A 25,590-nucleotide genomic window follows, 5' to 3' on the forward strand; every position below is an offset into this window, starting at 1 on the left:
AGACGGGTTCGGTGAATGCGCATAAGAAACTAGCGGGGTTCAGTACCTCCAACAAGGTTAAGAACCACTGGGATAGAGTGTCCGCCCTGAGATCGGTAGGTTGTGAGTTCAAAACCCCGGCCGAGTCATACCAAAGACTATAAAAAATGGGACCCGTTACCTCCCCTGCTTAGCACTTTAACCTTGAACTTTAAAAGGAATACATTTAAGGCTCTGTTTACACTGATAATGTTATCCAGGGTAAATCCCACCTAACCTTATCCGTGTCCACACACAACAATGCCACCGTTTAAGACCCCGCCCCCCCTCCTCCGTCCGCCAGCGCAACGAGACCTAGTACAAAATAGTATTGGAGCCTTGTATCGGAAAGTTTACATGAAGTCGATACTGATTGATTGATATTGATTTTTTTCCCCCTCATATCAATATTAGCTTGGGATCTGAGGCTGTTTTTTGTTTTTTTCCCTTTTAAAGTACACTGTGTCGATATAGAAAGTGAAAAATATCAACATCCTTCCCCTGGTCTAACCAGATGCTCATTGCAAAATGTCAACATCCCCCATGCATCTCCTTCTAGTCATTGATCGATGGTCAACCTGCTCTTTGTCTGAAGAGAGAAGAGAATCTATTTCCACCCCCAAGGCCCAATCAGTCTCCTAACCCGACATTGTCCACCATTTACCTGAATTAATGCATCTTCTGACTAAGTCAGGGGTCGGCAACCCATGGCACGAGAGCCGCATCTTTAGCGCCGCCCTAGTGGCTCCCTGGAGCTTTTTAAAAATGTATGTGTCAGGTTCAAACACTGATGACATCTATTAAACAGACAAGAAGCAAGGAATCATGCAGAGACAGAGTTCAATTTGGCTCAAATTGCTTTGTCTGCGTCACGGTACTCGATGTTCGCCCTTGGCAGTCAGCAGGCCGATGCTGGAAACAAACACTGATACGAGACGACTGGCTTTGCATAGATAGAAAAAGTACAACGTCAGCACAATTGATAATAACCATAGCAACGGCCCTTAAAGGCCTACTGAAACCCACTACTACCGACCACGCAGTCTGATAGTTTATGTATCAATGATGAAATCTTAACATTGAAACACATGCCAATACGGCCGGGTTAGCTTACTAAAGTGCAATTTTAAATTTCGCGCGAAATATCCTGCTGAAAATGTCTCGGTATGATGACGTCAGCGCGTGACGTCACGGATTGTAGAGGACATTTTGGGACAGCATGGTGGCCAGCTATTAAGTCGTCTGTTTTCATTGCAAATTTCCACAGTATTCTGGACATCTGTGTTGGTGAATCTTTTGCAATTTGTTCAATGAAAAATGGAGACAGGAAAGAAGAAAACTGTAGGTGGGAAGCGGTGTATTGCGGCCAACTGCAGCAACACAAACACAGCCGGTGTTTCATTGTTTACATTCCCGGAAGATGACAGTCAAGCTTTACCATTGGCCTGTGGAGAACTGGGACAACAGAGACTCTTACCAGGAGGACTTTGAGTTGGATACGCAGACGCGGTACCGGGAGTACGCATGCAGCTGCGGCTTCCAAACATTTGATCGCTAGCCCGTACGTGCGTGCCGCTATGTGCATGTCACGTACGTAACTTTGGGGAAATATATGTGCTGTATGAACTTTGGGGAGGTGAACGGTACTTTGGGCTGTGGGATTGAGTGTGTTGTGCAGGTGTTTGAGTTGCATTGGCGGGTTATATGGACGGGAGGGGGGAGGTGTTTGTTATGCGGGATTAATTTGTGGCATATTAAATATAAGCCTGGTTGTGTTGTGGCTAATAGAATGTCTTGTGTTTATTTACTGTTTTCGTCATTCCCAGCTGAATATCAGGTCCCACCCGCCTCTCACAGCATCTTCCCTATCTGAATCGCTCCCACTGCCCTCTAGTCCTTCACTCTCACTTTCCTCATCCACAAATCTTTCATCCTCGCTCAAATTATTGGGGAAATCGTCGCTTTCTCGCTGCTGGTGGCCATGATTGTAAACAATGTGCAGATGTGAGGAGCTCCACAACCTGTGACGTCACGCTACTCGTCTGCTACTTCTGGTACAGGCAAGGCTTTTTTTTATCAGCGACCAAAAGTTGTGAACTTTATCGTCAATGTTCTCCACTAAATCCTTTCAGCAAAAATATGGCAATATCGCGAAATGATCAAGTATGACACATAGAATGGACCTGCTATCGCATTTTAGTAGGCCCTTAAGAATAAGAGTTGTGTGATAATATAAACATAATTATTCTAAAAGTATGAAAATGGAAAAATATGCCTCAATATTATGATATTTTGATAGTAGGCTAATATAGCTAATATAGACACTTACATCATGTGTTGCCTTCATTATAACACTTATATAAGACTGTTAAAGTCATTTTGATAGTAGGCTAACATAGCTAATATAGACACTTACATCATGTGTTGTCTTCATTATAACACTTATATAAGACTTTTAACGTAATTTTGATAGTAGGCTAATATAGCTAATATGGAAACTTAGATAATGTGTTGTCTTCATTATAACACTTATATAAGACTTTTAATGTCATTTTGATAGTAGGCTGATATAGCTAATATAGACACTTACATCATGTGTTGCCTTCATTATAATACTTATATAAGACTTTTACAGTCATTTTGATAGTAGGCTCATATAGCTAATATAGACACTTACATCATGTGTTGCCTTCATTATAAGACTTTTAAATTCATTTTGATTGTAGGCCAATATAGCTAATAAATACACTTTCATTATAACACTTTGTAGAGGTTGCCCTCTAGTGGGTTCTTCGGACCACCACACACTGCCAGGAGAGCCCGTAATTCAGGGTATAACACTGGTTTATTTGCATATATCTATAGGCTTCTGCTTTCCAGCAAAGTGTCTTTTTCCTCCTGCGTCCGCTCATTAGCACCTCCAACTCCAACCACTTGTCTCGTACCGGCTGCTGCTAATAAAGGCGACAGGTGATTAGATAACAAGGCCCACCTGGGCCATCTACTCACCTGTCGCTGTCTTCGAGGCCGGTCCTTGCACACCCCGTTCCGCGGCAGGCCCGCAGGCCACGCCCCCCTCCACACACTTATGTAAGACTTTTAAAGTCATTTTGATCGTAGGGTAATGTAGCTAATATAGACACTTACATCATGTGTTGCCTTCATTATAACACTTATATAAGACTTTTAAAGTCATTTTGATAGTAGGCTAATATAGCTAATATAGACACTTACATCATGTGTTGCCTTCATTATAACACTTATATAAGACTTTTAAATTCATTGTGATAGTAGGCTAATATAGACACTTACATCATGTGTTGCCTTTATTATAACACTTATACAAGACTTTTAAAGTCATTTTGATAGTAGGCCAATATATCATCTTCATTATAACACTTATATAAGACTTTTCAAGTGATTTTGATAGTAGGCCAATGTAGCTAATATGGACACTTTTATCATCTTCATTATAACACTTATATAAGACTTTTAAAGTCATTTTGATAGTAGGCTAATATAGCTAATATAGACACTTACATCATGTGTTGCCTTCATTATAACACTTATATGAGACTTTTAAAATCATTTTGATAGTAGGCTCATATAGCTAATATAGACACTTACATCATGTGTTGCCTTCATTATAACACTTGTATAAGACTGTTAAAGTAATTTTGATTGTAGGCTAATATAGCTAATATAGACACTTACATCATGTGTTGCCTTCATTATAACACTTATATAAGACTTTTAAAGTCGTTTTGATAGTAGGCTAATATAGCTAATATAGACACTTACATCATGTGTTGCCTTCATTATAACACTTATATAATACTTTTAAAGTCATTTTGATAGTAGGCTAATATAGCTAATATAGACACTTACATCATGTGTTGCCTTCATTTTAACACTTATATAATACTTTTAAAGTCATTTCGATAGTAGGCTAATATAGACACTTCCATCATGTGTTGCCTTCATTATAACACTTATACAATACTTTTAAAGTCATTTTGATAGTAGGCTAATATAGACACTTACATCATGTGTTGCCTTCATTATAACACTTGTATAAGACTGTTAAAGTAATTTTGATTGTAGGCTAATATAGCTAATATAGACACTTACATCATGTGTTGCCTTCATTATAACACTTATATAAGACTTTTAAAGTCATTTTGATAGTAGGCTAATATAGCTAATATAGACACTTACATCATGTGTTGCCTTCATTAAAACACTTATATGAGACTTTTAAAATCATTTTGATAGTAGGCTCATATAGCTAATATAGACACTTACATCATGTGTTGCCTTCAGTATAACACTTATATAATACTTTTAAAGTCATTTCGATAGTAGGCTAATATAGACACTTCCATCATGTGTTGCCTTCATTATAACACTTATACAATACTTTTAAAGTCATTTTGATAGTAGGCTAATATAGACACTTACATCATGTGTTGCCTTCATTATAACACTTGTATAAGACTGTTAAAGTCATTTTGATTGTAGGCTAATATAGACACTTACATCATGTGTTGCCTTCATTATAACACTTATATAATACTTTTAAAGTCATTTTGATAGTAGGCTAATATAGCTAATATAGACACTTACATCATGTGTTGCCTTCATTATAACACTTATATGAGACTTTTAAAGTCATTTTGATAGTAGGCTAATATAGCTAATATAGACACTTACGCCATGTGTTGCCTTCATTGTAACACTTATATAAGACTTTTAAATTAATTTTGATAGTAGGCTAATATAGACACTTACATCATGTGTTGCCTTTATTATAACACTTATATAAGACTTTGAAAGTCATTTTGATAGTAGGCCAATATAGCTAGTATAGACACTTACATCATGTGTTGCCTTCATTATAACACTTATATAAGACTTTTAAAGTCATGTTGATAGTAGGCCAATATATCATCTTCATTATAACACTTATATAAGACTTTTAAAGTCATTTTGATAGTAGGCCAATGTAGCTAATATGGACACTTTTATCATCTTCATTATAACACTTATATAAGACTTTTAAAGTCATTTTGATAGTAGGCTAATATTGACACTTACATCATGTGTTGCCTTCATTATAACACTTATACAATACCTTTAAAGTCATTTTGATAGTAGGCTAATTTAGACACTTACATCATGTGTTGCCTTCATTATAACATTTATATAAGACTTTTAAAGTCATTTAGATAGTAGGCCAATATATCATCTTCATTATAACACTTATATAAGACTTTTAAAGTCATTTTGATAGTAGGCTAATATAGACACTTACACCATGTGTTGCCTTCATTATAACACTTATATAAGACTTTTAAATTCATTTTGATAGTAGGCTAATATAGACACTTACATCATGTGTTGCCTTCATTATAACACTTATATAAGACTTTTAAAGTCATTTTGATAGTAGGCTAATATAGCTAATACAGACACTTACATCATGTGTTGCCTTCATTATAACACTTATATAAGACTTTTCAATTAATTTTGATAGTAGGCTAATATAGCTAATATAGACACTTACATCATGTGTTGCCTTCATTATACCACTTATATAAGACTTTTAAAGTCATTTTGATAGTAGGCTATTATATCTAATATCGACACTTACAGCATGTGTTGCCTTCATTATAACACTTATATAAGACTTTTAATTTTTTGCGGCTCCAGACAGATTCGTTTTTCGTGTTTTCGGTCCAATCTGGCCCTTCTTGAACTAAGTGAACAGTTTATACAAACACCGCAAACTACAATTAGTAGAAAAACTGAGCCCATCAGTGATTTTTTCTTCTCACGGTCGTTAACTGGAATTGATTGGACGAGTCTATATCGCTCGCTTCGAAATGAATAGCCTGCGATCCCCCCGAGAGAGATCTGGGACAAACGTAGCCTGGCCGGGCCTGGCGGGGGTCTCATCCCAGTCGAACCGCTGATGGGCATCAGCTGGGAAGGCATCAGGGTGGAGGCGACGGAGCGGAAAGTGCACGGAGAGAGTGACGAATGCGGTGGAGTTGAGTGAAAGGGCACAGCTGCCATCTGACGGGTTTAAAAATGGCATTTTTGAATAGTATTAAGAGACAACACTGTGTTAGACCTCCTGACTTCCTTATCAGCAGCCGAGTGGCACACGCCCCCCAAGTTTGAGGGGGAGATGTTTTTGCAACATGTCACAAAGAGGCTCCAAGGTAAGCACATGCACACTTCCTTTCTTTTAAATGGTTTCTTCACATTATGTTGTTTGTCAAACTCCAATGTGTTGTGTTCCTTTTAATGCCAATTCTCCCCAGCTGACAAGTGGCTAGCAGCAATGTGTCTCTGGTACACTAATAAGTGTCACCTCCGATACGGCAAATCAACTGCATTCTAGGTATCGTTATCACTGGAGAACAGCGCTAAACATGTTACACAACGAGAGAAAAAGCCAGGAGCAGGGATGTTGATAGCTAAGATAACCGAGTTTAAGCTTTATGTGTCGATGGAACCACAGAAGAAAATAAGCCTTTGTTAACAGGAAATTAACAATTTAATGAGAGTTTGGAGCAGTGGTGTCCAAAGTATTTGGGCAACATTCTAAAAATACCAACAACAAAAGTGGAATTAAACAGTAAAAAGTCGCAATGTTGACTGATAACTTTTTTACTTTAATGCTGTCTCTGCTTTGTTTAAAAAATATTCTAACAAAATCAATGTTGTTATGAATTATTGACCTATTTAAGGCTTCAATTACTTCACATCAAATATTCTACTTTGGAATATTTTGGGGGTAAAAGATTGCAAGTTTTGTTTGTTTGCGATTACAAAAAACACAGTTTTCCGTTACAAAAAGCAAAGAAAAAAACAGAAAAAAAATTATAAAAACGTACAATCCACAGATAGATCTGAGGTTGATCAAGTGTTGAAAGTTAAAAAGAAATGTACAACTTATTTTTTTAACACTTAAGTGAGACCCCAGGAATTTTTTTTTAAATAAAATTTTAAAAAAAACTGTCATCGCTCAAAAAAAAAATGAATAAATTAAAATCAATGTTGTTATGAATCGTTGACCTATTTAAGGCTTCAATTACTTCACATCAAATATTCTACTTTGGAATATTTTGGGGGTAAAATCTTGCATGTTTTGTTTGCAATTTAAAAAAAAAAAAAAAAAAAGTTTTCCTTTACAAAAAGAAAAGAAAAAAAAACAGAAAAAAAAATTATAAAAACTTATAATCCACAGATAGATCTGAAGTTGATCCGCGTGTTGAAAGTTAAAAATAAATGTATGACTTATTTTTTAACACTTAAGTGAGACACTTTTCAATCCCCAGGAATTTTAGTGGGATTTGAAAAAAAAAAAAAACTGTCATCGCTCAAAAAAATATGAATAAATGAAAATCAATGTTGTTTTGAGTTATTTACCTATTCAAGACTCCAGTTACTTCACATCAAATATTCCCCTCTGAATTTTTTTAGGGGGAAAATATTGCATATTTTGTGTTTTTGCCATTTAAAAAAACAGGTTTTGTTTGACCTAAAGGCATAAAAATTAAAAAAAAAAGTTTTACGTCGTATCGACAGACCGGAAGTTGATCAAGAGACTTAAACGTTGAATAATAGAGAATAATAATAATAATACTTTGTGACTTATTTTTCACATTTTTATGACTCAGACCAAACTTGACGGGAGACTTAAAGGTTAAAAAAAAATCGGAGCATCCGTACACGAAACACGTAATTGAATACAATACGGAACATGATCCATTATTATGTGCAGGTATTTTTCCAAAATGTCTTTTGTACAGCATGAAACGTTCCAGTATTTCACTTGAGTTGCTCATGTTCTATCTGTGGGAAGCAGATGGCCCTGAGCGTGAAAGACAGAGCCATAGGGGCCATTATCGGGGCAGCAGTGGCAGATGCAGCAGGTGAGATAAAACTTGTGGAACAGATGGCGTTATTTACATGAAGGACTTTCTGTAATAATAGGTCAGACAATCTTCTGAAATGTGTGTGCCGGTTTTGCCTCACTTGACACTTGCGCCATCTAAAAACACTTCAAACATAATTGTGAAGGTTTGTTTTTTTAACATATGGCACTTTTCCACCCAAAGTTCAGGAACTTTAGGTTCCTGGAACCTCTGTAGAAGTGTGTGGTTTGTGTTTCCACCCCATTTCACGGCTCAGATCGTTTAAACAAATCAGTATGACGTGTGGAGGAGTATATTTCTACACTGGTACAAAGTAAATAAACGGACAGTATTGGGTCTTTTTTTTTTTTTTTTTTTTTTTTTTTAACTAAAAAGTAAGTAATTGAAATACAAAGCAATAATATACAAAATATGATTTTCAAAAATAAAGTGTATTGGATTGTTCATAAAAAGTCAGGCTTTTGTCCACAATGTCCAACAGTCAGAAAGTCGTCCTCTCAGTAAATGATGAATTCATGAGGGTCAGCCAGTTCCTTTTGGTCCATTTCAGCTGTAAATAACAATATATAAATAATACATTTCAGTGTTTATCTTTAAATAGCATTATATAAATAATACATGTCAGTGTTTAACTGTAAATAATATATAAACAATACATGTCAGTGTTTATCTTTAAATAACAATATATAAATAATACATGTCAGTGTTTACCTGTAAATGATAATATATAATTAATAAAAGTCAGTGTTTATCTGTAAATAAAAATATATAAATTATACATGTCAGTATTTAACTGTAAATAACAATATATGAATTATGTCAGTGTTTTTCTGTAAATAACAATACCTAAATAATAAATGTCAGTGTTTACCTGTAAATAATAATATATAAATAATAAAAGTCAGTGTTTATCTGTAAATAAAAATAGATAAATTATACATGTCAGTATTTAACTGTAAATAACAATATATGAATAATAAATGTCAGTAGTTAACTGTAAATAACAATATATAAATAATAAATGTCAGTGTTTGTCTGTTGATAACAATATATAAATAATAAATGTCAGGGTTTATCTGTTAATAACAATATACAAATAATGTCAGTGTTTACCTGTAAATAATAATATAAAAAATAACAAGTCAGTGTTTAACTGTAAATAATATATAAACAATACATGTCAGTGTTTATCTTTAAATAACAATATATAAATAATACATGTCAGTGTTTACCTGTAAATAATATATAAATAACAAGTCCGTGTTTATCTGTAAATAAAAATATATAAATTATACATGTCAGTATTTAACTGTAAATAACAATATATGACTAATAACTGTCAGTGTTTATCTGTAAATAACAATATATAAATAATAAAGGTCAGTGTTTGCCTGTAAATAATAATATATAAATAACAAAAGTCAGTGTTTATCTGTAAATGCAATATATAAATTATACATGTCAGTAGTTAACTGTAAATAACAATGTATAAATAATACATGTCAGTGTTTAACATTAATAACAATATATAAATAATACATGTCAGTGTTTAACTGTAAATAACAATATATAAATAATAAATGTCACGGTTTATCTTTAAATAACAATATATAAATAATAAATGTCAGTGTTTAACTGTAAATACCAATATATAAATACACATGTCAGTGTTTATCTTTAAATAAAAATATATAAATTATACATGTCAGCGTTACATGTAAATAATAATACATAAATAACAAAAGTCAGTGTTTAACTGTTAATAAAAATATATAAATTATACAAGTCAGTGTTTATATGTAAATAACAATATAAAAATAATAACTGTCAGTGTTTAGCTGTCAATAACAATATCTAAATAATACATGTCAGTGTTTAACTGTAAATAACAAAATATAAATAATAAATGTCAGTCTTTATCTGCAAATAACAGTATATAAATAATAAAAGTCAGTGTTTATCTGTAAATAACAATATGCAAATAATAACTGTCAGTGTTTAACTGTCAATAACAATATATAAATAATACATGTCAGTGTTTTACTGTAAATAACAATATATAAATAATAAATGTCAGTGTTTAACTGTAAATAACAATATATAAATAATGCATGCCAGTGTTTTACTGTAAATAACAATATATAAATAATAAATGTCAGTGTTTAACTGTAAATAACAATATATAAATAATAAATGTCACGGTTTATCTTTAAATAACAATATATAAATAATAAATGTCAGTGTTTAACTGTAAATACCAATATATAAATACACATGTCAGTGTTTATCTTTAAATAACAATATATAAATAATACATGTCAGTGTTATCTGTAAATAATAATATATAAATAACAAAAGTCAATGTTTAACTGTAAATAAAAATATATAAATTATACATGTCAGCATTACCTGTAAATAATAATACATAAATAACAAAAGTCAGTGTTTAACTGTAAATAAAAATATATAAATTATACAAGTCAGTGTTTATATGTAAATAACAATATAAAAATAATAACTGTCAGTGTTTAGCTGTCAATAACAATATCTAAATAATACATGTCAGTGTTTAACTGTAAATAACAAAATATAAATAATAAATGTCAGTCTTTATCTGAAAATAACAGTATATAAATAATAAAAGTCAGTGTTTATCTGTAAATAACAATATGCAAATAATAACTGTCAGTGTTTAACTGTCAATAACAATATATAAATAATACATGTCAGTGTTTTACTGTAAATAACAATATATAAATAATAAATGTCAGTGTTTAACTGTAAATAACAATATATAAATAATACATGCCAGTGTTTTACTGTAAATAACAATATATAAATAATAAATGTCAGTGTTTATCTGTAAATAACAATATATAAAAAATACATGTCAGTGTCTATCTGTAAATAACAATATATAAAAAATACATGTCAGTGTTTATCTGTGAATAACAATCTATAAATAATAAACGTTAGTGCTTATCTGTAAATAACAATATATAAATAATAAACGTTGGTGTTTATCACACGCCGACAACAAACATCGGCTTTAGCGTTAGCTTGTTAGCATTAGCATTCTGTTCACTGGGGTTGAGGCTAATAACTACACAAATGGAGTGTCACGGACTACTTTTACAAGATGTAATAAAGTAAATAGTTAATATCTGATGTTATTTACCTTCAATCCACTCGTGTACTCCCTACTTTATTTCACATTTATCCAATGAAGTCAAATATTAGTTTTGGTCCATGCCGCCCAGCCCTAGTAAATAGTAAACCATGAATTGATAACATTATTTAAAAAGTAAATGATGATACATAAATATGTATTTCATGGCATTGACCCAAATGACCTATTAATAATGTACTTTAAAAAAAAGTGTTTTAAAGGTTTTTGTGTATTTTTGTGTATTATAAATGAAGCACGACCATCAGTACAAATTGTTTTATGTATTTTTATTTTGTATATTAAAGTGTTTTATATATTTTGCTACTGTGTTAATGTTGTTGAACAATTTGAACGTTTTAGTATTCAATGAGTTTATTGTATTTTTCACTGTCAAATGGTTCGAGTCGGTCAAAAATTTTTACAATTTAAACAAGGATACAAAAATGTAATTTAAATTTCTGTTACAGATTAAAAGCAATGTTAATATAGTTATTGTATGTGGTGTGTTAATCCGTATTTCTTTCTTTTTTGGTTTATTTAATGTTAGGGATACAGTTTTCTGTAGAGGTGTATTTATAACAATTAGTATTTTACTTATAACTTGTGCCTTCTCTTGTGTTCATGCTTTGTTCTCCGACTCAGCTCAGCCCATGCATTGGATTTATAATCCAGAAAGACTCAAAGAAGTGCTGGCAGGTCTGGAGCCCACACCGGAGTTTCGTGCCGACTCTGCAAATCCTTTCTACCGCAGGAAGACAGGCGAGCAGACCTGCTACGGCGACCAGGCTTATGTCCTGTTGGAATCGCTGAGTCAGCGTGGAGGTGCTGTACCCAACTGAGTCTCATACTTCATCACGTGGAAGTTTCTAGCGTTAATGTGCATAAACATGAAGCACCACAAATAAACCATTTAGTGTGAATATGTCGCATTTCAATGTGCACACCAGTGACCTATAGACGTATATGATCAAAATAAAATGCACCAAAAAAATTAGGTGGGTGCGGCTTCTACTTAGGTGCACTATATAGTACGGAAACTACCTTAGTAAGTGAAAAAATAGATTTTTTCTTTTTTCTTTTTAAATGTTCCGTTAAACCACTAAGTGTCATGACCTGTCACTTCGTGGTTTGCGCTCTTATTTTGTTCCGACTTCCTGTTCTGTATGTGAAGCTGAGGACTTTATAAGGACTTGGCCGGTTGTGGAATCATTATAGGCGTTACTAGCACGGTTTGTTGTTACCAAGATTTGTGCTTTACTATACATTATTCTTTTCTGTGCATTTCCCTGCTGCACTCTAATTTGGTTTTGTACAAACCCCGAAACCAGTGAAGTTGGCACGTTGTGTAATTCGTAAATAAAAACAGAATACAATGATTTGCAAATCCTTTTCAACCTATATTCAATTGAACAGACTGCAAAGACAAGATACCTAACGTTTGAACTAAGAAAACTTCATTTATTTTGGCGAATAATCATTAACTTTGAATTTAATAGCAGCAGTACATTGCAAAAAAGTTGTCACAGGGGCATTTTTACCACTGTGTTACATGGCCTTTCCTTTTAACAACACTCAGTAAACGTTTGGGAACTGAGGAGACACATTTTTGAAGCTTTTCAGGTGGAATTCTTTCCCATTATTGCTTGATGTACAGCTTAAGTTGTTCAACAGTCCGGGGGTCTCCGTTGTGGTATTTTAGGCTTCATAATGCGCCACACATTTTCAATGGGAGACAGGTCTGGACTACAGGCAGGCCAGTCTAGTACCCGCACTCTTTTACTATGAAGCCACGCTGTTGTAACACGTGGCTTGGCATTGTCTTGCTGAAATAAGCAGGGGCTTCCATGATAACGTTGCCTAGATGGCAACATATGTTGCTCCAAAACCTGTCCAGTATGTACCTTTCAGCATTAATGGTGCCTTCACAGATGTGTAAGTTACCCATGCCTTGGGCACTAATACACCCCCATACCATCACACATGCTGGCTTTTCAACTTTGCGCCTAAAACAATCCGGATGGTTCTTTTCCCTCTTTGTTCCGAAGGACACGACGTCCACAGTTTCCAAAAATTTGAAATGTGGACTCGTCAGACCACAGAACACTTTTCCACTTTGCATCAGTCCATCTTAGATGAGCTCAGGCCCAGCGAAGCTGGCGGAGTTTCTGGGTGTTGTTGATAAATGGCTATCGCTTTGCATAGGAGAGTTTTAAGTTGCACTTACAGATGTAGCAACGAACTGTAGTTACTGACAGTTGTTTTCTGAAGTGTTCCTGAGCCCGTGTGGTGATATCCTTTACACACTGATGTCGCTTTTTGATGCAGTACCGCCTGAGGGATTGAAGGTCACGGGCATTCAATGTTGGTTTTCGGCCTTACTGCTTACGTGGAGTGATTTCTCCAGATTCTCTGAACCTTTTGATGATATTACAGAATGTAGATGGTGACATTCCCTAAATTCCTTGCAATAGCTGGTTGAGAAATGTTGTTCTTAAACAATTTGCTCATGCATGTGTTCACAAAGTGGTGACCCTCGCCCCATCCTTGTTTATGAATGACTGAGCATTTCATGGAAGCTGCTTTTATACCCAATCATGGCACCCACCTGTTCCCAATTAGCCTGTTCATCTGTGGGATGTTCCAAATAAGTGTTTGATGAGCATCCCTCAACTTTATCAGTCTTTTTTGCCACTCGTGTCAGCTTTTTTGAAACATGTTGCAGGCATCGAATTTCAAATTAGCTAATATTTGCAAAAAAAAAAACAGTTTTACAGTTTGAACGTTAAATATCTTGTCTTTGCGGTCTATTCAATTGAATATAAGTTGAAAAGGATTTGCAAATCATTGTATTCTGTTTTTATTTACCATTTACACAACGTGACAACTTCACTGCTTTTGGGTTTTGTAGTTCGATCTACATTATTTATTATTGGAGAAACTGCTTCGGTTTTTGTACGATTTGTTTTTTGTCTTGCCTGTCGTGACAGTTTGGACTGTGTTGGGGATTTTCCTGTATTTTGTGTCATTTCCTGTCCCGGTGTGTTTTTTATTTTGGTCCTATTTCCTATTGCACTCCTTGTTTTGCTGCACCTCCACTTTGTTTGCCAGCACACCCGTTTTCCATTTCAAATCTATTTAGCTTCTCCCGTAGCTGCTGGCCAGTGCTGGATTATTGCCTTTGTGTCTGCCGCTACATGCCTTGAACCGGTCCTTTTGATGCGGTTTTAGCCCTCTTGGTAAAGAATTTAATTATTTTACCTGCACGTTTCTTTTCCGTGTCTGTAACCCGGGGTCGGGCCTTCAACCGACAAACAATAACCGAGGTACCACTGTGTTGTATAAAATATCAATTTGATACATTTTGCTTTCTAAAAATTGTTAAGTACAAAAAAAAAGACTTATTTGGTTAATCCGTTTAATTTAACAAGATTTGCTGATCTCTTGTCTGGTCATTACTATGTTTTTGTGCATTCATATTATTATAAATGGTAGAATATTCATAAATTCATATTTTTTTCTTCCAAATGTTGGTTTAATACTACTAATACTACATAAGAGTCGTTCAAACCTCGCTAACCTCGCTTCAAAAATAGACATTTTAAGTGAATTCTGTCAGGTTCAAACACTGATGACATCTATTAAACAAGACAAGAAGCAAATAATTAAACAGAGACAGAATTCAGTTTGGCTCAATTTGAGGAGAGTCGCCTGGACACTGTACCCAGCACAGTGTCATTACACTCTCCCAAAATATTGCACGCCTCCTTTTATTTGGACCTTCCCTGACCACATGGCCACAGCTGTTTCTAAGGGACGAGGGTCGTAAACAGTTCACAGAAAAGGTCGGTTCAAAAAAGAGGTCGTAAAAGAGTTCAAAAAGAGGTTCGCAAAACAGTTAAAAAAAGAGGTCGTCTGGAACTTGGGCAGATCCTGCTTTCTATCCGCTTTGTAGTCCTTGGTGTTAAAACAATATATTTATGTTGATTACAATACATGAAAGAAATAGAACACCTTCATGTTGCTTCCATCCTACACAGTAGAGTTTTACAAGCCTTCTTGGTAGGTTCAAAGACAGCTTTTGGTCTTCTCGCTGGGAACTCATTTCAACACAAAGTTTTTGTGATAACTTAGATAAAATTATTCTAACTTCCTTCTATCGTGTGTCGGCAGATGTCGACGTGGAGGATCTGACTCGACGTATCTACAAGTTCTTTGGCCCGGGAACCGCCTACGACCTGCCGCTCAACGATCCTTACCGCAAGAAAGGAGGTACAGTCAATAATGCTCGAGCTACTCGGAATATGTCGTTAGTTAAACTACAACACTGTAAAAAGTCAGTGTTCAAAAACAAGAAAAAAAATACAAAAATTAGGGGTATTGTCAGGTTCAAACATTGATGACATCTATTAAACAAGACAAGAAGCAAGGAATCAAACAGAGACAGAATTAAATTTGGCTCAATTGAGGAGAAACGTCTGGGCTGTACTCTTGTACAGTGTCCACCACGCTCTGACGAAAGATTGTACGCCTCCTCTTTTATTTGGACTTTCCCTGATTACATGGCAACAGCTGTTTCTAATGGTACGGGGGGTGGTAAACAGCCATCGCCTTTGGTTACAAAATGGTTCAAAGAAAAGGTCGTAAACAGCCGTTGCCCTCGGTCACAAAACAGTTCAAAGAAAAGGTCGCCTTGAGGGGGGTCAGGCCCTTTGTAGATCTCGGGTCAAAAATCTTCCTGTGGATTACAATACATCTGTCATGACTTGATCTTTGGAGTTTGCTTTTCCGGGATGCAACGGAAAGTTGGCACGGGCGAGACGGGAACCAAGGTACATGATTTATTTATTAAAAAAAGATCAAACAAAAAGCGCGCACAATGGCGGAGAATAAGCTATGAAACCAAAAGACTATAGAAAAAAATTACAAATGAAAAGCACGCACAGTGGCGGAAACTATGAACAATTAAACAAAACATTAACTGTGGCTTGAGAAACAAAAACTTACTTGGCATGGAACCGGCATGAAAAAGGAGCAGCAAGGATCATAAGGGTGTGCAGAAGCATATATGGGGTGCGAGGTCGTCAGGCCGAACAACAGAAAATTAATTAACTTAAATACTTATGGACATGATTAACAACAGGTGCGTGACATGACAGGTGAAACTAATGGGTAACTATGGTGACAAAACAAAACTGCACAAAAAGTCCAAAAATAAAGCCTGATCACACAGACATGACAACATCAAAGAAACCGACGCCTTCATGTTGCTCCCCATCCTACACAGTGGAGTTTTACAAGCCTTTTGATTGGTAAGATCAAAGACAGCTTTTGTCTGCTCGCCGGGAACTCATTGAAACACAAAGTTTTGTGATAACTTAGATACAATTATTCTGACAGGTATTTTATTTGAACTAAGCAAAATTATCTGCCAATAGAACAAGATTATTTGGCTTGTCAAGACTTTCCAAAACAAGTAAAATTAAAGCTGCAAGCAGCGATGGACGGGACCGACTTTGAGGGCTCATAAAATCCAAACCGGAGCAGTAATTAAAACTCTTTCATCAACTGTTAATCAGAAGAGTTCAATCTCTCTCCTGTGCTAATTTGAATCCGACATGACAAACACGCTCAGAGGAGATAATGTTTGAAAAAAGGTGACTGTTTTTACACAACTTTTGTTTTGAAAGGGGAATTGCAAACTTCCTGTTGATTTTTGCTGGGGGTTGTCAGTGTATGAAATATAGGTCTAAGTGAGACCTACATAGAGGTTTCATGTCTCTACGACATTCCTACTGGGAGTTACAGGCAGTTTTGTCTGTGTTTTCTTCCTAGGGAGCGCTAGAGCGTAATTTTGAGTTTTGGGGTTTGAGTTTTTGATTAGATCGCAATTTTTGCCAGTCCTGATGTGTGTGTCCAATTTGGTGAGTTTTGAAGCATGTTAAGGGGGTCAAATTACAGCTCAAAGAGGCGGCGGTATAATAATAAAACGCTATAAATACAATAGGGTCCTCGGTCCCTAATTAGCTAACCTCAATGAACCCCAAAAATACCTTAAAATAAGTATATTCTCACTAATAACAAGTGCACTTTTCTTGGTATAAAAAAATATGAGACCTTTTTGCTCAATATGTTGAAAAATATTCTTAAATGAAGTAAATGCTAGTGCCATTATCTTGACATAATGATATGCGCTCGGCATTACATTTCTTGAAACCAGCAAACTTATACTAAAAACGAGTTTATTGTTCTTAATGGAATCATAGCTCTTCTCAAACCGGGTAAAGATCCATCCCATGCAAAAAGTTTCCGCCCAATCTCCCTGCTATGTCACCCATATAAACTCTTTGAGCGCCTGATCCTCAACAGGCTGGCCCCAGTTGCTGAACCTGCCATCATCCCCCAACAAGCTGGATTCCGACCTGGCAAATCCACAACAAGCCAACTTCTGAATCTCACCCAACATATTGAGGATGGGTTTCAGAATGGACTGGTAACAGGTGCCGTCTTCGTCGATCTGTGTGCCGCGTACGACACTGTGAACCACCGCCTCCTCCTAAAAAAGACCCTGGAGATGACAAAAGATCTGGCACCCACAGACCTCATTGGAGTCCTCTTGAAAGACAGGCGCTTCTATGTTTCTTTAAACAACAAGCAAAGTCGTTGGCGACGACAGAAGAACGGCCTACCTCAAGGTAGTGTGCTGGCTCCACTACTGTATAACATCTATACCAAAGACCAGCCAATGGACCAGAACACTGCACGATTCATATACGCTGACGACCTCTGTGTAGCATCTCAAGAGAGTACATTTGAAGCAGTTGAAGCAAACCTCACCTCAGCTCTAGATGAGCTACTCTTCTACTACGAGCAAAACCATCTACACGCAAACCCTGCGAAGACCTAAGTCTGCTCGTTCCATCTCAGGAACCGGGATGCGAACTGACCTCTTAACATCAAATGGTCTGGTAACAGGTGCCGTCTTCGTTGATCTGTCTGCCGCGTACGACACTGTGAACCACCGCCTCTTCCTAAAAAAGACCCTGGAGATGACAAAAGATCTGGCACCCACAGGCCTCATTGGAGTCCTCTTGAAAGACAGGCGCTTCTATGTTTCTTTAAACAACAAGCAAAGTCGCTGGCGACGACAGAAGAACGACCTACCTCAAGGTAGTGTGCTGGCTCCACTACTGTATAACATCTATACCAACGACCAGCCAATGGACCAGAACACTGCACGATTCATATACGCTGACGACCTCTGTGTAGCATCTCAAGAGTACGTTTGAAGCAGTTGAAGCAAACCTCACCTCAGCTCTAGATGAGCTACTCCTCTACTACGAGCAAAACCATCTACACGCAAACCCTGCGAAGAACCAAGTCTGCTCGTTCCATCTCAGGAACCGGGATGCGAACTGACCTCTTAACATCAAATGGTCTGGAACACCACTTGAGAATTGTACCAACCCTGTCTACCTTGGCGTAACCCTGGACCGTACCCTCTCCTTCAAGGAACACATCAAAAACACCAAACTGAAAGTCAGCTCCCGAAACAACATCTTACAGAAACTGACAAATTCCAAATGGGGAGCCACAGCACACACACTAAGATGTACTGCTTTGGCCCTGGGCTATTCCTCGGCGGAGTATGCATGTCCTGTCTGGGAGGACAGCACTGAACAATACCTGCCGCTTGATCACTGGTTCCTTGAAGCCTACCAACCTGAACAACCTACATCTCCTCGCTGGTATCGCCCCTGCAGACGTGAGACGGGAAGTTGCCAGCCGAGTAGAGTTCACAAAAGCTACCAGTGATGAACGCCACCTCCTCTATGGACGTGAACCCTCAGCCCAACGTCTGAAGTCAAGGAAATGTCCAGCCCCTAACAACATCTCGGGAAGAAACCAGACTCCAGCTATGGACACAAAAATTAGAGAAAGACCCCCCTCCTATTGACATGGGAATCGCCCCTTTTGAAGACCTGCCCCCCGGGTCAGAAACACCATGGGTCCAGTGGAAGACACTAAATCGCCTGAGAACATGAACAGGGCGATCAAAAGCCGCTATGGCCAGATGGGGCTACAAAACCGGCCCAACCACTTGCGAATGCGGAGAAGAGGACCACACGATGCAGCACTGCCTTGTCTGTCCTCTGCTACTCAACCATCCATCCATCCATCCATTCATCTTCTTCCGCTTATCCGAGGTCGGGTCGTCAATGAAATTAATTCAATTTAAAAATGTCATACTTGAATACAGAATTTGGTTTTATTCTGAATTGGCAGCAGCCTAAGCAGGGAAGCCCAGACTTCCATCTCCCTAGCCACTTCGTCCAGCTCTTCCTGTGGGACCCCGCGGCGTTCCCAGGCCAGCCGGGAGACATAGTCTTCCCAACGTGTCCTGGGTCTTCCCCGCGGCCTCCTACCGGTCGGACGTGCCCTAAACACCTCCCTAGGGAGGCGTTTGGGTGGCATCCTGACCAGATGCCCGAACCACCTCATCTGGCTCCTCTCGATGTGGAGGAGCAGCGGCTTTACTTTGAGCTCCCCCCGGATGGCAGAGCTTCTCACCCTATCTCTAAGGGAGAGCCCCGCCACCCGGCGGAGGTAACTCATTTCGGCCGCTTGTACCCGTGATCTTGTCCTTTCGGTCATAACCCAAAACTCATGACCATAGGTGAGGATGGGAACGTAGATCGACCGGTAAATTGAGAGCTTTGCCTTCCGGCTCAGCTCCTTCTTCACCACAACGGATCGATACAGCGTCCGCATTACTGAAGACGCCGCACCGATCCACGTGTCGATCTCATGATCCACTCTGATTGTGGCGGTCCGCTCCCTGTATGCTCAGTGCCAGAGCTTGGTCCGCATTGCCGGCAGTAAGTCGGACAAGTTTCCAGTGAGGGTTGGACTCCGCCAAGGCTGCCCTTTGTCACCCATTCTGTTCATAACTTTTATGGACAGAATTTCTAGGCGCAGTCAAGGCGTTGAGGGGATCTGGTTTGGTGGCTGCAGGATTAGGTCTCTGCTTTTTGCAGATGATGTGGTTCTGATGGCTTCATCTGGCCAGGATCTTCAGCTCTCACTGGATCGGTTCGCAGCCGAGTGTGAAGCGACTGGGATGAGAATCAGCACCTCCAAGTCCGAGTCCATGGTTCTCGCCCGGAAAAGGGTGGAGTGCCATCTCCGGGTTGGGGAGGAGATCTTGCCCCAAGTGGAGGAGTTCAAATACCTCGGAGTCTGGTTCACGAGTGAGGGCTACTCAACCAGTGCAGCTTAAAAGATCTCGCAGAGTTCAACAACAATGCAAAAGACTGTGTAAAGAAATGGGAAACTGTCATACAACCACATGCTTCAAAGACACGAAAAGAAGAATGGAAAGGCAACAAGGCAACCGCTTGTTACTCTCGGGGTCTCCTAACCGCTCAGGCAAATCATATTGTCTAAAAATGCATTTTTCCATGGATAACATGACATCATCGCGCCAAATGCGTGCTCTTTCAGTCAATTAGCACGCCAAGTCCGGGACTAGGTGAAAATTTGCCAATGATGCTCCAACTTGCTTTATGAATAATATATTTATTTAAATAAAGCATTTTTTCTATTCTGTTGACAGCAGTGTTGGTGCTAGGAATTTTCAAAAAGGGTCCCACAGTAAATTTATGGGGTCCCACTTTTTTGTAAGCGTTTAGAAAACAATTCATAAATCTCACATTGTGTTTTGGAAAAAGGTTGTCATAAACGTTACTTAATTCATTAAAAAAAATAATACAAAAGAAAACAAATGTGTCTGCATATGTAAATGTATTCAGTTATAAACATTCATTCACTTTCTTCTTTCCTACATGGATCTAAACTTTACCGCTGCTGATAGTTTTGTCTATGTTTTTATTTAAAAAGTTCTACACTGCAAAAACTGAAATCTAAGTAAGATGAAATATATCAAATAAGGAAGATATTTGCTTATTTTTATGTCTGATAAGATAATTCTTGTCACTAAGCAGATTTTATGTTAGAGTGTTTTACTTGTTTTAAGTGTTTTGGTCCTAAATGATCTCAGTAAGATATTACAGCTTGTTGCTGAGATTTGATGACCTATATTGAGTAAAACATGCTTGAAACTAGAATAGCAACTGTTGCAAAGCTGTGTCATCAACACTCACAAGTATAAAACTACTTTTTTAAAGTAATCATTTCTTATGTCAAGCATGAAAAAAAAAATCATGATGTATGCATATCATTATGTCAAGATAATGGCACTAGCATTTACTTTATTTAAGAATATTTTGCAACATATTGAGCAAAAAGGTCTCTTTTTCATACCGAGAAAAATGCACTTGTTATTAGTGAGAATATACTTATTTTAAGGTATTTTGGGTTCATTGAGGTTAGCTAATTTCACTTGTTTTGGAAAGTCTTGACAAGCCAAATTTTCTTGTTCTATTGGCAGATAATTTTGCTTAGTTCATATAATATACCCATAATTTTTGTATTTTTTTTCTTTTTTTTTTAACACTGACTTTTTGCAGTGTAGGTGTATTTATTTCAGTATAAAAGTGTAAAAAAGTGTTTTGCTTGGGTGATGAAATGATGATAATGGTGGGCCAGAGCATACATAGATTTTATATTTAACGCTTAAATCTCTGGAGTCTGCATCAACTTCACATCTATTCTTCATTTCAAAATGTTTTAGTTTTTTTTATGTTGTTTTTTTGTTTGTTTGTTTTTCGCCTTTTTTGTCAAACAAAACTATGTTTTTAATGGCAAACACACAACATTTGCAAAATATTCCACCAAAAATATTTTTCTGAGTGGAATATTTGATGTGACGTAATGGGAACCTTGGATAGGTCAATAATTCATAATAACATTGATTTTGATTCAATATTATGTTTTGAGCAATGACTGCTTTGTTTTATTAGTCAACATTGCAACTTTTTCTAAATCACAGTTAAAGGCCTACTGAAATGCGATTTTCTTATTTAAACGGGGATAGCAGGTCCATTCTATGCGTCATACTTGATCATTTCGCGATATTGCCATATTTTTGCTGAAAGGATTTAGTAGAGAACATCGACGATAAAGTTCGCAACTTTTGGTCGCTGATAAAAAAGCCTTGCCTGTACCGGAAGTAGCAGACGAGTAGCGTGACGTCACAGGTTGTGGAGCTCCTCACATCTGCACATTGTTTACAATCATGGCCACCAGCAGCGAGAGCGATTCGGACCGAGAAAGCGACGATTTCCCCATTAATTTGAGCGAGGATGAAAGATTCGTGGATGAGGAAAGTGAGAGTGAAGGACTAGAGGGCAGTGGGAGCGATTCAGATAGGGAAGATGCTGTGAGAGGCGGGTGGGACCTGATATTCAGCTGGGAATGACTAAAACAGTAAATAAACACAAGACATATATATACTCTATTAGCCACAACACAACCAGGCTTATATTTAATATGCCACAAATAAATCCCGCATAACAAACACCTCCCCCCTCCCGTCCATATAACATGCCAATACAACTCAAACACCTGCACAACACACTCAATCCCACAGCCCAAAGTACCGTTCACCTCCCCAAAGTTCATACAGCACATATACAGGTAAAAGCCAGTAAATTAGAATAATTTGAAAAACTTGATTTATTTCAGTAATTGCATTCAAAAGGTGTAACTTGTACATTATATTTATTCATTGCACACAGACTGATGCATTCAAATGTTTATTTCATTTAATTTTGATGATTTGAAGTGGCAACAAATGAAAATCCAAAATTCCGTGTGTCACAAAATTAGAATATTACTTAAGGCTAATACAAAAAAGGGATTTTTAGAAATGTTGGCCAACTGAAAAGTATGAAAATGAAAAATATGAGCATGTACAATACTCAATACTTGGTTGGAGCTCCTTTTGCCTCAATTACTGCGTTAATGCGGCGTGGCATGGAGTCGATGAGTTTCTGGCACTGCTCAGGTGTTATGAGAGCCCAGGTTGCTCTGATAGTGGCCTTCAACTCTTCTGCGTTTTTGGGTCTGGCATTCTGCATCTTCCTTTTCACAATACCCCACAGATTTTCTATGGGGCTAAGGTCAGGGGAGTTGGCGGGCCAATTTAGAACAGAAATACCATGGTCCGTAAACCAGGCACGGGTAGATTTTGCGCTGTGTGCAGGCGCCAAGTCCTGTTGGAACTTGAAATCTCCATCTCCATAGAGCAGGTCAGCAGCAGGAAGCATGAAGTGCTCTAAAACTTGCTGGTAGACGGCTGCGTTGACCCTGGATCTCAGGAAACAGAGTGGACCGACACCAGCAGATGACATGGCACCCCAAACCATCACCCAACCATGCAAATTTTGCATTTCCTTTGGAAATCGAGGTCCCAGAGTCTGGAGGAAGACAGGAGAGGCACAGGATCCACGTTGCCTGAAGTCTAGTGTAAAGTTTCCACCATCAGTGATGGTTTGGGGTGCCATGTCATCTGCTGGTGTCGGTCCACTCTGTTTCCTGAGATCCAGGGTCAACGCAGCCGTCTACCAGCAAGTTTTAGAGCACTTCATGCTTCCTGCTGCTGACCTGCTCTATGGAGATGGAGATTTCAAGTTCCAACAGGACTTGGCGCCTGCACACAGCGCAAAATCTACCCGTGCCTGGTTTACGGACCATGGTATTTCTGTTCTAAATTGGCCCGCCAACTCCCCTGACCTTAGCCCCATAGAAAATCTGTGGGGTATTGTGAAAAGGAAGATGCATTTGAATTCATCAGTCTGTGTGCAATGAATAAATATAATGTACAAGTTACACCTTTTGAATGCAATTACTGAAATAAATCAAGTTTTTCAAAATATTCTAATTTACTGGCTTTTACCTGTATTTCCCCAAAGTTACGTACGTGACATGCACATAGCGGCACGCACGTACGGGCAAGCGATCAAATGTTTGGAAGCCGCAGCTGCATGCGTACTCACGATATTGCGTCTGCGCATCCAACTCAAAGTCCTCCTGGTAAGAGTCTCTGTTGTCCCAGTTCTCCACAGCTTGACTGTCATCTTTCGGAAATGTAAACAATGAAACACCGGCTGTGTTTGTGTTGCTGCAGTCGGCCGCAATACACCGCTTCCCACCTACAGTTTTCTTCTTTGCTGTCTCCATTGTTCATTGAACAAATTGCAAAAGATTCACCAACACAGATGTCCAGAATACTATGGAATTTTGCGATGAAAACAGACGACTTAATAGCTGGCCACCATGCTGTCCCAAAATGTCCTCTACAATCCGCGACGTCACGCGCTGACGTCATCATACCGAGACGTTTTCAGCAGGATATTTTGCACGAAATCTAAAAATTGCACTTTAGTAAATTGGCATGTGTTGCAATGTTAAGATTTCATCATTTACGGATGGGAAAATTCATTTTTAGACAATATGATTTGCCTGAGCGGCTAGGAGAGACCAAGAGTAACAAGCAGTAGAAAATGGATTAGAAAGGAAAGATTAAAAAATAAATAAATTAATTAAAATTTTAAAATTTTACTTGGGACTTCCTGTGGGACGGATTTTGGATGTTGGGGGGCCGCATTCGGCCCGCGGGCCGTAGTTTGGGGACCCCTGCCCTAAAGGGACATGGGATAATTTTATTTTTTTTATATAATTTTTTTTTTAGACATGTATCTTGTGCGCACGAGATACATGTCTAAAAAAATACAAATAAAAAATAAAAAAATTATAATTTAAACATTTTTTTTTTTATAATTTTATAAAAAGTTATAAAAAGTAACTTTCTCGTGCGCTCAAGATACATGTCTAAACAATTTTTTTTTTAAATGTATTAAAAAAAATATTTCCCCATATCCCTTTAGGGGCTCCGTACAAATCATTGTATTCTGTTTTTATTTATCATTTACACAACGTGCCAACTTCACTGGTTTTGGGGTTTGTACATCCAAACATATGATCTTGCTATAAGTCAGACTTTTCTTTTCTTGTTGCTTTTAACAATACTGACCGACTATCATCGCCTCCCTCACTGACTTTTACTGATATTCAAAAACTGCATTCAATAATAGATCTGTCAAATGAAACGGTTTTCAACTTCCAGGTCCCAAAGCCATCCTTCCCATTGATGGTCCTTGGAGGAATGGGAGCCTGAAAGCTTTCTTTAGAAATGTGGATGCTGGAAAAGAAGAAACTGGTAAAAAAAAAATATATATATATATACAGTATATATAGATAAATAAAAAATAGCTCTGCAGCTCTGATGTTCAATTTTTTTCTCCACGCTTCTACTTTTTTAGGGTGTGACGTGGACTGTCAAATGGACGGCGTCACCAAGCTTGCTCCAGTGGTGGCGCTCTACGCCGGCCGTCCTGACATGCTGGAGAAAGTGGAGCGGGCGATCAGGGTGACCCAAAACGACGACATGTGCGTGGCTGTGACGCTGGCTGCTGCAAGGTGGGTTCGAAAAAG

General features: G+C 37.6%; 1 protein-coding gene across 1 annotated transcript in view; it reads left to right on the forward strand.

The window, feature by feature from the left end:
* The first annotated feature begins 5,838 nt into the window (after positions 1–5,838).
* LOC133609281 (crystallin J1B-like) overlaps positions 5,839–25,590 on the forward strand; it is a 33,441-nt gene continuing 13,689 nt past the window's right edge. Inside the window, exons 1-6 of the mRNA XM_072913418.1 lie at positions 5,839–6,245; positions 7,898–7,964; positions 11,779–11,958; positions 15,307–15,405; positions 25,223–25,315; positions 25,419–25,575. Coding sequence (XP_072769519.1) covers positions 6,225–6,245; positions 7,898–7,964; positions 11,779–11,958; positions 15,307–15,405; positions 25,223–25,315; positions 25,419–25,575 — 617 coding nt within the window. The 5' untranslated portion in view covers positions 5,839–6,224. The remainder of the gene's footprint in view (positions 6,246–7,897; positions 7,965–11,778; positions 11,959–15,306; positions 15,406–25,222; positions 25,316–25,418; positions 25,576–25,590) is intronic.

Source organism: Nerophis lumbriciformis, linkage group LG07 (assembly GCF_033978685.3).
Source record: "Nerophis lumbriciformis linkage group LG07, RoL_Nlum_v2.1, whole genome shotgun sequence".
NCBI classification, from domain to species: domain Eukaryota; kingdom Metazoa; phylum Chordata; class Actinopteri; order Syngnathiformes; family Syngnathidae; genus Nerophis; species Nerophis lumbriciformis.